The sequence below is a fragment of the Acinonyx jubatus genome, chromosome D3 (assembly GCF_027475565.1).
Source record: "Acinonyx jubatus isolate Ajub_Pintada_27869175 chromosome D3, VMU_Ajub_asm_v1.0, whole genome shotgun sequence".
In the NCBI taxonomy this organism is placed as follows: domain Eukaryota; kingdom Metazoa; phylum Chordata; class Mammalia; order Carnivora; family Felidae; genus Acinonyx; species Acinonyx jubatus.
Genome location: NC_069392.1, coordinates 2,478,304 through 2,491,031, shown reverse-complemented (window position 1 = coordinate 2,491,031; position 12,728 = coordinate 2,478,304). Strand labels below are relative to the sequence as shown.

General features: G+C 48.4%; 1 protein-coding gene across 1 annotated transcript in view; it reads right to left on the bottom strand.

Moving 5' to 3' along the window:
• The window catches only part of TMEM132D (transmembrane protein 132D), a 554,370-nt gene that overhangs the window by 402,785 nt on the left and 138,857 nt on the right, over window positions 1–12,728 (bottom strand). Inside the window, exon 2 of the mRNA XM_027044209.2 lies at window positions 430–1,321. Within this exon, the coding sequence (XP_026900010.1) occupies window positions 430–1,321 (892 nt within the window). The remainder of the gene's footprint in view (window positions 1–429; window positions 1,322–12,728) is intronic.

Here is a 12,728-nt window from a genome sequence, read left to right as displayed (position 1 = left end):
CTCACGGGCTCGGAACAGACTTGAGTTGGCAAAACCCTATCGTCTCTCCTTCCAACAACCGTCGCGATCCCATTCGCCGACTCGTTTCAACTGCGAGCACCGGGCTCCCCGATGCTCCAAGGGCCCCAAGGGACCTCGCTAGCATTCCTACAACTTCCGAGGAGACCCCACCCTCAGGCAAAGGCGCACATCAGCGTCCCGCGGGCTGCTCTGGGAGGGCCCGGACCATCCTGTAATGAAAATGTCTTCACCACCAAATTGCCTCCCGGGAAAGGACAGCCCATTCTATTTTCCCGGAAAGGGGGGTTCATAAAACTTGGGAGGCAGTAACTCAGCGCTCGGGGTCAACGAGTGGGTCTCTGGAGGCACCGTGTGGCCTCAGAGGCACATGGACAGGTGCGCACGGACAGGTGCCGCCGGGGAACTCACCTCAGCGTGAAGCGATCGGCGCTGCAGTTTCGGGACACGGCCACAGGGAAGGTGAGCACTTCGCCCTGCCTCGCCGTGCGGGCCGAGTACCGGATGGCCACGTTGCTGTCCAGACGCAGCTCCCTCAGGGCGGGCCTGCTGCCCGTCTGGTAGAGGAAGACGCTCCCGATCCTCTGCAGGCGGGGCACGGCCTCCTCCGGCCCGTCCCTCCCCGGCCGGATGGAGTTGCCCTTCCTGGCGTCCCCGCCGCCGGCACAGTCCCCGCGCCCGTCCCCCGGCTGCACGGCATAGTAGAGCTCCACGGGGCTCCCCTCGGGCGGCCCCGGCGCCTTCTTCCTCCCGGCCAGCACGGTGGGGGGCCCGAACCAGCCGGCCAGCAGCTCCAGCTCGGCCACGCACAGCCCCAGGGCCCCCTGCAGCCGGCAGCCGGCCCGCACCTCCCGGGTCTCCCGGAAGGCGAACACCCGCAGGCAGGGCAGTCTCTCGCCCGGGCTCCGTGCCGCCCAGTCCCGGCCCAGCAGATGGAAAAGCACCTGCACCTTGGGGCGGCTCAGGTACACCTTGTCCCGCACGATGTGCGCCCTCAGCTTCCAGTTGAGGGAAAACTGGCTGGTGAAGCCGAAGGGGCTGGAGGGCAGCATTAAGTCCTGGGGCACCACCTGCTCGGTGGAGAAGGGCCCGTAGCTGGCGTTCAGGACGGGCAGCCGCTTGGATTTGTAAATCAGGAAGGATTCCACGCGGGACTGCAGGCTGGAGTTTCTCATGATGTCCTGGTTGGCCTCCTTCAGGAAGAAGGACACGTCGGTGTTCTTGATGTGGTAGGTCACGGGCAAGTAGGTGGGCAGCAGGGAGAACCTCTGGACACTCTCCAGGACCCCGCGGCACTCGGTCACTGCGGGAGGGAATCGGGGCAGAGGCGTTAGAAACCCGGGGCGGCATCTCCGCGTCCCTTTGGTACAGATCACCCCCTTTGTCCCAACCACCCAACTCTTTACCCAAACCTTCTAAATCATCCACTCACTCGGTACGAAGTATGTCGCTCTTATTTTTTTAGTATTTTTAAACTTTATTTACTTACTTGTTTTGAGAGAGAGAGAGAGAGAGAGAGCGAGCAGGGGAGGAACAGAAAGAGAGGGAGACACAGAATCCCAAGTGGGCTCCGCACTGTCAGCTTGAAGCCCGATGAGGAGCTCGAACTCACAAACCTGTGAGATCATGACCTGAGCTGAAACCAAGAGCCAGACGCTTAACTCGCTGAGCCGCCCAGGCGCCCCATTGAGTACGCTGTTTTTAAAATGGGGTTGTGCCTAAAACTTACTCTTTTTGCTCAAAGGAGAGGGCATCTGGCATCGGGAAAGTCTTAAGAGTGTGCAAGCACCAGAAAGAGGAGGCTGTTCTCGTTAGCTCCGTCGGACAGACGGACGCTAGGTGGAGAACTCACTTCCTCAGCGCGGGGACTGAGGCTGCGTCCACCTCCCACCCATGACACACGTAAGGACACGACGGCCACTGGGAAATGACAAGGGACTCGGGGCAAAGGGAAACTAAAACGGGCCGCGACAATCACGCGGACGTCACGCGCACCCCTCGGGGTTATGCTGAGAAATGAAAAGCCCAGAAGGATCTGCTGGGAGCAGTTACAGGAGAGGACCTGACCACGGCACGGCAGACCCGCGTGTCCCGAGGCAACCGGCCCCTCGCATCACAGCCGCACCCCCCCGCCCGAAAGCCATCTTGATACTAGTGCACAAAAGGTATTCTTTTCTTCCCTCGCTGAACACAGCCCTCTGTCAGGGAGCGGGGGCAAAAACCCAAGCTGTTTTTACAGTACGCCTTATTTTCTGTAAGAAAAACACAGACGCAGAAACTGCACAACGCAAGAACCAATATAACGGCTTTTAGAAATGGAAATTATTGGCCTTGGGAACACTGACTTTCCAGGCAAAGTCCCACAAGTCACACAAAGCCCTTCTCATTAGGAGCCATGTAATTATCTCTGGTTATTCCGCGATAAAAGCTTCTCGAACCCTGACACTCATTGTGCCAACCTGCTTCAAAGGCCCGCGTGAACACCTGTTCCGGCACACGCCGCCTCCCCGAGTCTGGACCCCTCGCAGCAACTGTCTGCGAGCAGAAGACAAAGCAAAGGACTCAGAGGAAGGGGTCCTGTGCCTGACTCTGCCGTACGTGTTTGGGAGGTGACAGGCGCTGAACCTCTCGGCCCCTCGGGGGCCGGTCTGCAGAGTGAGGGCCCCGATCAGGGCACCGAAGAACCGTCCAACCACAGCACTGCCGGGAGCTAAGCTACACTCACTCCACTTCTGGACGCGAAGCCGGGTCGCGACGGACGTTCGTCCCGAGCGTAGCGACAGTCGCGAGTGAAGAACTCTCTCAGTCCCACGGCTTTGTCAACCCCAGGCCAGGCGGAGTCCCAATCAAGCAACAGGGTTTGTGTGGTGCTGACCCGGTGGAGGCGGCCGAAAAGTGAGCAGCTGTGACTGACCGGAACAGCAACGTCATACGGTTCAACCTAATAAGGAGGACTTTCTGTTCCCCAAAATCAGAATATCAGAGGTAGAACCAGACTCTTTCATTCCTTAACAGGATTGAATTTTTTAAACTTTCTGGACATCACTCGGGAGTCATGTTTCCTATCCTTCTGTATCTTCCCACGTGAGTTTTAGTGAAACCAGAGAACACGGGGTGGATCTGCCGCTAATGTTCTGGACGGAACGCTTTGTCCCCTCACTGGCACCCTGTCCCCACCCTCTGCTGCGCTCCCGCCATGCTCAAAGTCACTTCTCTGGAGTGCTTCCCCGGACTGCATGATTCTGGGCCACGAGCCCCATCCACGTCCCGCACGCTCCTACACAGGGCGGAAGGGCGCCCAGAAAATTTCGGGTACCCAATAAATATTTGATGAATGTGTGAGTGGTTGGGCCGACAAGTGAATTATGCCGTTAACATTACAAAGAGCGGATTATACGTTTACAGCGGGATTTTAGCTGCCGTCTTCTGTCCGTCATCTCTTTATAAGTGGAATCCTCGATCCCATTACGGGCTCCATGAAACATTAGTGATGTGGGGCCAAGGAAGACAAGCTTCTCCAGGCAATGAGATCTCTGAAGGACCTACATCAATGACACAGTGTCTCCTGATTCTTTTTTTTTTAATGTTTCTATTTTTATTTTTGAGACAGAGAGAGACAGAGCATGAGCAGGGGAGGGGCAGAGAGAGGGGGAGACACAGAATCGGAAGCAGACTCCAGGCTCTGAGCTGTCAGCACAGAGCCCGACGCGGGGTTCAAACTCACGGACCGCAAGATCATGACCCGAGCCGAAGTGGGAGGCTTAACCGACTGAGCCACCCAGGCGCCCGTCTCCTGATTCTTAAAAAGACACCTGGGCACTCGACAGAACAACTGCCTTGAGCCGCCCACACCAGCTTCTCATTCCTTCCAGAAACCGCCAAAACCAAACCACCAAGTTACAGAAAGTTAAACATCCACGGTAGACACCAAAACTGTGCGCACTTTCCTGTTGAACCCCTGACCCCCACTCCTTGAGGACACCAAACCTAATTGTGCAACTAATTACATATTCCAAGGGCAATGACTACGGGTCCTCCGACTTTATTTGGGAAACCAACAAGGGGAGGTCACAGCAAACATTGTTGAGAGGGAAGTAATTTCTAAGCTTTCTTCCGCAGGTGGCTTACTTGTCTTTTTGCCTGGTATCTGACCCACATGTTTATTGCTTAAAAGCGCTCCGAGTTGACCTAAAGCTAGTGTTATTTCTTTGTCCTTCCTTTTTTCTTTTTCTCCCTTTCTTTCTTTCTTTCTTCCTTTCTTTATTTCTCTTTCTTTCTTTTTCTTCCTTCCTTCCTTTCTTTTTCTTTCTTTTTAACCAAACTGCAAAACTCATGCCAATTCCGTTCCACAGTGCACAAAATGGACTAAGAAGTAAAACTCATTACCCTTGAATCCCCACAGGGGTGGCTACTATAACCTAAGAATACCAATTCTCCATCAACATGAGCAAGGTGTCAGATAACCAAGAAGCCATGCCCAGTCAAGCTCAATTAATAACCCATTAAGAAAAAAACTCCATTTGGTTTTGAAGCCATGGCTTTAAACAGTAATTTGAAGGAAAGCGACATGTTCCCATCTTAAAGCAGTTCAGAGTGGCATCAGAGAGACTTTATATTAATTCTAGCATTTTTGAAAAGATAATTTTTCCCTAAATAATAACTTTTAAGAAAGATGGGGAAGATGGCAATTTGAGCACAGACTTTCATACTTTCCTCTGGGCAGGCCAGAAAGCAGTCACGGAGGGCATACGGTAACAAGTAGAAGGGTCATTACCTGCACTGACCATGAGGTTCAGTCTGCACGCCAGGAACCATGGGAGGTCCTGAGAGATCACAGGGGTTCTAACCCCACCAGCCAAAATACAGGAAGCCAGGATCAATTTCCAATAAACAGAGACATTTCAGAGCCATGCTTATAAAAGGAAGTAAATCAATGTGTTGTTTATTTGAAATTCAAATGTAACAGAATTCCATATCTTTATTTGCTAAATCTGGAACCCTAAGCAGAGCAGGCAGCCGGGTAGAAACTATCAGATATTTCTCTTTTTTTTCAATGTTTATTTATTTTTGAGATAGAAAGAGAGATAGAGAGTGAGTGGAGGGACAGAGAGAGGCAGAGAGAGGGAGACGCAGAATCCGAAGCAGGCTCCAGGTTCTGAGCTGTCAGCACAGAGCCTGACGCGGGGCTCGAACCCATGAACCGCGAGATCATGACCTGAGCCAAAGTCGGACGCTCAACCGACTAAGCCACCCAGGTGCCCTAAACTGCTTGCTATTTCTAGGAGCAAAAGTCCTGAACCCCATGGATCCTGTGCACTTGGTGAGTTCCCGATGCTGGCAGTGAACTTTTGCAATTAGCTGAGTTGAAAGACCCAAGAGGAAGCCTGGCCTCTCGCATAGAAAGCCCCACAGAGTCAGGGTGTCCTGCTGACAGGGAACAGAACGTGAGACATAGGCTCCCACTGCTCCTGGGATGCACCCAGGCCAACCCTAAACTGGTCCAGAGCACAGTAGCTGGGCATGTCCACAAACCCAGTGCACCCTTGCACTGCTCAAGCTGCAGGGCCCCCCACATAGGGTAATGAAGGATCAACACCCCCCCCCCCAGGTGAATTTCTGTCATGAACACTAATAGAAGAAAGAAAACTAGGGACAGAAGAATGCACTCCATTGTGTGAAGGGAAATTTCCCTGCAAGAGACTTCCCTCCTACAGAGACAGTGAAACAGAAAAAGCAAAGGAACAAAAAGCAGAGAGGAATGGAATCCACATGCAAAAACAGCAAAGCAAAAGAAACAAATTTAAAAAGGCATTCAAGAGGCCAAGGAAGGACACAGCTTTGAAGAATACCCATCAGAGGGGAGGGACGTGCATGTTACCCAGGACAACTTTTAAGCTCCCCACAATGAAGACCGTCTCGGCCCTTTGCCATTTCTAATGCGATAAAGACTAAGGGGTAAGAATCTGGCAGTATTAAAAGTGAAGGGTTTAAAATGATTTCAGAGGCAATAAAACAGATTTGAGAAAGCAGAAAATTGAATCTATCATATGAGAAGGGGAACTTTGGAAGCTTTCCCTAAAGGTAAATGGTTAAAGACAAAGAAATTAAAGCAGCCAGGGACAGACTGCCAACAAGTGAGTCACATCAGTTGTACAGGGCAGAGAGTGGGGCTTTGGGGGAAGATACCAGAAAAAGCCAAAAGCAGCATCGTAGAAAGACAACCGAGAAAAGAAAACGTTCCTGATTAAAAACAAAAAGAAACCTATTTCACCTAATTTCAAGGAAGCAGAGATCTGATTCCACACACCTCCCACCTGCCCCCCCACACCCCCCATCCAGTGACTCCAGGCCCTGGGCGCCAGTCCCCCACGTGGCAGCACGTAGACCATGGAAACAGGCAGACCTTACGGATCAGGGGTCACCCTCCCCGTCTCCTCCCAGAGCCAGCTGTTAAACGTTCCCTGTCTGACGACTGGGGTTTTGCTCCCCACAAGCCACTGGGCTCTTACGGCTTTGCTGTTGTCCTTCCTGTTTGTTGTTACCCCTAAAAAGGTTTCCACGGCTAGGCAATGACTCCCACGTCAAATCTGTACCCTGCAGCTCACCGTTCACAACGTCCTGGTATTTATAATGGTTGTAATGGCCGGTTATAATGGCCTCTCCCGCAAAGCAAATCTCTAGCTGGAAAGATGCCATCTGTCCCAGCCTACAGCACTGCTATCTGGGGCCTCTGCTTCTAGGCAAGCCAGCCCATTCATTCACCCCACTCCCACGGGGTCTCCAACACGTATGCGGTCCTTGATGCTGTTTTTCTCCTTGGGTATGCGGCAAACCCCCACCAAGTGACTTAGGTAATAATTATGCTTCTTTACTTCCAGACGCTGTCCTGTATGCTCTAGAGGGGTGGGTGACCCCGCGATGCTCAGCAACCCCACGTGGCAGGTGCTTTGTATCACCCTTACTTGGCAGTGAGGAAACGGAGATGCTGAGAAGCTGAGTGGCCTGAAGTCATGCAGGTGGTTAAGTGGCAGACACGACTCACACCCCAGAGTCCGGCTCCTTTACCACCACACAATGTGACCCTCCAGGAGCGAGTCAAGGACTCAGCCCTGTTCTGTTCGTCTTTCCATGTGAACCCATGCTTTTCTTAGAATCTGGCAGGAGTGTCAATGGCACCACGATTGACGATTCCCAGTGGTGCACAGAAAAGCATATTTTTACAATCGCGATGAGCCAGGCATCTCTCTTAACAAATACGGGAGACAATGTAATTCCTATATCACGTCCCAGAATCTTGGACAACACTGCTTAGGTTGACACTATGGGAGGTCCATCACGCTAATCTGTCTACACCGGCAGCATGGATTACAAGCAAAGGGCTTAAAGAACCTACTGCTGCTCAAAAGTTATGAAAACAACGCACGTGGGGCCCCCGGAGCAAGCGCAGAGCTGGGCAGTTTGGGGGCTTTGTTACCTACTCATGAGAATGTTAGCTCCAGAAAAACCCATGAGTGGTTCCTCAGGGTCTCTGTCAATAAAAGGACACTTTTAGAGACACTTGCACCCCGCCCCCCGCCACCGCCCCGTTTCCCTGCAGCGCTGGGAATAAGGAAGAACGGCCCAAGATGGAGATTAACACATTTCCTTCCCATGCACGGTCCTTAACTGGATTCCAAACCCCAAATTTGTTGTTGCAGGTATTTCAGAGGCGAATCTGTCTCCACTTCCCAAGCACGTGTTCATGCCTTGAATGAGTCAGGCAATGGGCATTTTCCTGCCGCTTCTCCAAGGAGCAGCCAGTGGCACAGGCAGCACCCCCCACCCCCGTGTAGATCTAAGGGTGAGAAGCGTCCCACTTGAAGAATCATTTGTCATGAAAAACGTGCTTGGAGGCTGTGAAGTTATCTCCAAAGCAAGACACGCTTCTGCTTCTGTGGTCACGGTGCCTTTCACAGGAGGGACGGACGCTGTCCAAGGTGCTGAGGAGACCAGCTTAAACAAGAGGAACAAGGTCTCCATCCCCAGGACGCCATGTCCTGGTGAGAGGGGCACAATTAAAACACAAGCGATGAGTCCCTGCCACATGGCCCAATGTAGCAGCAAGTGCCGTGTCGGAAACAAAGCAGGGCTGGAGGGTGGAGGGTGGCACGGCCAGTCACGTGAGACTTCCGCCTACGACAGGGAGAGGCAGTGAGGAGTTCTGTAGCCCCGTATGTATCACTCACATTCAGTCCTTGTCAGTCTTGACATTTCACGAGCTAAATGCAAAAGCCTGGAAATGGAACAGGAGCTCCAACGGTCTCAATCGGGAACTCTCAACTGAGGACTACGGAGGGAACTGGTCATTGTAGAAAGTCGTTTTGTGCACTGCTGAATATTTATCAGCAACGCCGGCCTCAACCCACCAGATGCCAGTAGGACCCCCTTGCTCAGCTGTGACAGCCATTCATACCTCCAGACATTGCCAAATAACCCCTCCGGGTACAGGTGCCAGATAAACACAGGCACTTGTTTAAATGTGAACTTCAGAATAACAATGAATGCTTTTCTTAGCGTAAGCGTGTCCCAAATATTGCATAGGACATTCATTGTTTATCCCAAAATCAAATTTAACTGGAAGTTCTGCATTTTTATTTGCTCTATCTGGCAACCCTCATTAGGAAGCAAAACCACTCCTGAGAACCACTACTCCAGTTTTGCAATTTAAACACTATATGTACGCACACCACGTATGTATGTATGTACGTACGCATGCATACCAGTAACAGATTTACGGGCCAAAAGGACACAATCAAATGCTCCGACCATGCAGATTAGTGAACGCACAATGGCAACTGACCTTCCAGACAGACCATCAAAGATGAGATTAAAGAAACCAGGATCTGTTATTACCAGATTCTGAAAATAGAGCTAAAACTCTATTTTTGTCTCTACGAACACGACTAGAAAAGTCACGTTCAGTATAGCGTATTTTTCCTCTCAGACTCGGCAAACAGTTTTTAACTCACAGTGAACAATGCTGCCCAGAGCTCAGCCACAGCTACACTGGTAAACAGGGCTTGGTGTAGAAGCATGTCTAGGGCCATATTGCCTAAAGATGACTGACGTATCTAAGAGAAAGTTGGCCTCATTCATCGTATGCTTTGCCATCTATTCCTAGACTTGAAAAAATAAGGGAATGCACGGGACAGTCTACATTTTAAGACTGTTCAGTGCAGTGTCAGAGTTAAAAAAATGGCAACAAACTAAGTATCAAGTGAAAGTGTATATAACCACTCCAAACCCATTAAAACAGCCAAAACACAAAGTACTGACAACAGCAAGTGCTGGTGAAGATGTGGAGGAAAGGACCTCTCATTCATTGTTAATGGGAATGCAAAATGGTGCAGCCAATTTCAAAATCAGCTTAGCAATTTCTTACAAAACTAAGCATACCTTTACCATCCAATCCAGCAGCCATGCCCCTTGATAATTACTCAAAGGAGCCAAAAATTGATGTCTACCACCAAACCTGCCCACGAATGGTTGAAGCAGTTTTGTTCCTAATTGCCACAACATGGAAGCAACCAAGATATCCTTCAGGAGGTGAATAGATAAATAAATTGTGGTACATCCAGATGATGGAGTAGAATTCACCGCTGAAAAGAAATGAGCTGTCAAGCTTTGAAGACATAAAGGGACTTCATATGATTATGGCTAAGTAAAAGATGTCAATCTGGAAGAGCCGCATTCCGTCTGATTCCATCTACATTACACTCTAAAAAGGGCAGAACTATGAAGCCAGTAAAAAGATCAGTGGTTGCCAGAGAAGTCTGGGGGATATTTGAACAGGTAGAGCACAGAGCGTTTTTAGGCAGTAAAAGTATCCCATATGTTGCTATCAAAGTGCACACATGTCATTATACATTTGTCAACCTTATTCTTGCTAACCATCAATATTATTTGGATTTAGCATCATGTGTACATTTTCTGATGCTCGTCTTCTTTTACTGGTGATCCTCTTACTTCAAATGAATAACACCTCTGGGCATAGTTTATCTTGGGCTTTGTTGATGTAAATCATTTCCTTCACCTAAGTTATTTAAGAATATTTTCGCCACATATAGAACTCTATCTAGATTGGCAATTACTTTCATTCAGCAAGCGTCAGTCCATCGTCTTCTTACATCCATAATTTATGTACATAAGTCTGCTGTAAGGCTCATAGTCCTCTTTAGAAGATAATTGCTCTCTCCTTGTGGCTGCTGTTAAGGAGTCCTCTTTGTCTTTTGTTTTCAGAAAAATTCCTAAGATTTGTGTAGGGGTGTGTGTGTGTGTGTGTGCGTGTGTGTGTGAGCGCGCGCGCACGCGCGTGTGCATGCATGCACTATTGGGATTTCATGTTCCTTCTTGATTCATCAGCTTAAAATCTTTCACTAGTTTTGAAAAATTCTCAGCTGTAATTTCTTCTTCAAAGTCTTTATACCTTTTTATCTCCCTTCTCTCTCAGACTCCAATTATACCTCAGTTAGAACTTTACACAATGTCACATATGCTTATTACCATGTTTCTTCTTTCTTATTTTTTATATTTGTGTATTTTCCAAGGGTCTATTTTTCAGTCCCGATTCTCACTCCAGCTCTGATTAATCTGCATTATAACACATGTATGGAATTTTTAATCACATTAATTATACTTTTTCAGTCTAAAATTCCCATTGTATTTTATTTGGTAGATTCTAGTTTTCTGCTAAAATATCCTATCTTGCCATTTGTTTACTTAAGCATATGGATCCCATTTATTTAAAATTATATATCTAGTAACTCACTTCTAACATTTGTATTACCTCTGTGCATGTTTCTATGATCTATTTCATTCTTTTCATCTTGTCTTCTGGTTTACCTAGAAGGTCTCTGTTGAGTGCTAGGCATATGAATAAAGGGTTATCCAGAATACCCAGATGGAGTTATATTTGTCCCGGACGATTTAATTTTCTTCTGGAAAACAAGTAGAAGAGGGTCATATCACCTTCATCCAGTAGGACTTGATCTGATTTGAAGCTGGATTATAGTTTTTGTGAGGACTAGTTATTTCCAGTATTTTTCTTACCCACAAGGTAAAGCCTTCAAAAAATCTCTCTGAAAGCCTAGGGACTTTACCCCTATTTCTTGGCATAAAGATAAACTACTTTTGTTTGCCCAGCTCCACGACATTGTGAAAACTTCATTCATCTTCCAGCCCCTTAGCTACTACTTTCTTCTCAGCTTTTAAGTTTCTTTGTCTTGTACCAACTAAGCAGAAGCAAATGTCCTGAGGGGAAACATCTCAGGATGCTGGATTTGCCACAATGTGCCTCCCTTTCCCCCGGCTTCTTTACTCCTTAATATCCCGTCTGCCTCCAAAGCTCACTAATGCCTTAAAGCATTTCTTTTTTCACCGTATTATTCAGCTTTTCTACTCAGCAGGAAGTCTGGTCTACCAGCCTGAAGCAAATATCACACAAGTTATTATTGCTTGAATAAAATGAGGGTATGTAGTTTATAATGCAAAAATGCATGTCATATTTTATAGTCTCTAAGATCCCATTAATTTTTAAATAAGCCATTATTTTATGTGCCACTAAGAGATTAAAGTATGACACTAAGCTTTTCATTTTTCTATCGGATACTTACTGAAAATTTATTTAAAACTATTTACACATGGCGGCAATGAATTATGAGCAGGTATGACCTGGACGGCAGGTAATACTAGCAGGAGAGCACTGTGAATCGTGTGACAACTGATTTCAGAACACTGGTTAATTTAAGATGTCATGAATTTTAGAGATCTATATATTAAAAGAAAGACTCGGTAACAATAAAATACAGTATATCCCCATGAAGCAGGAGAACAGAAAGCACACCAAACAGGAATGAGTTGTATCTCCTGATGAGACTTAGTGTTAATTTTCTCCTTAAGGTTTTTCCCCTAAATTTCCCAATTACCTCTAAAGATCGTTGGCTAATTTTCACGTGAATAACATATTATCCGTTATGTGACATGCCCAAAGTATAACGTTTCATTGGAACTTATAAAACCTCTCTGGCTACGGCGTTCCCATCTTGGAAAACGCGACTTCATTAGTCCAATATCCTTGACAAAAACTTGGGAAGTCCTAGCTTACTCTTCTCTTCCTCTCATATTGCGTAGTGAATCCCTAAGCTGTCGGCTCTGCCTTAAAACATATCTGGAATCTGAACTCTTCTGTCCATTCCCATCTGTCAGGGCCTCTCCATCAGTCAGGGTCCCTGCAGAAAACATTCACCCTGCTACAATCGGTAGGTGAGGATGTTTTGCAACAGGTTATTTAAAGCTGTGGCGGAGAGAAAGATGCATCCTGAACTAGCAGCAGCCGGAGCTAAAGCAACACAAATTCCAGGCTGGGAAAGGCATGCGGAAGAGCAGGTGCCGGATGGTGGTGGCCCCGGCTGACGGAGGGCTTCCCAGCAGCGCGGCGGTCCTCAGTGGGGAAACACGGCCTCTGCCAACCCACGCCTTCTTCCTCGACCTTTGGTCCCTGTCCTTATCTTCCCACGGCCAAACTCACACGGGAGCCGGAGAGCAAGGAAGCCCGTAGACACAGTTCATAACTGTTAGCATTTCAGGGTAGAGTGGGGAGGAAGGAGCAGAGCGTGAATCCACATGGATAAATGCACAGTGGAGCTACTCTGCACCGAACAACCTCCAACTCT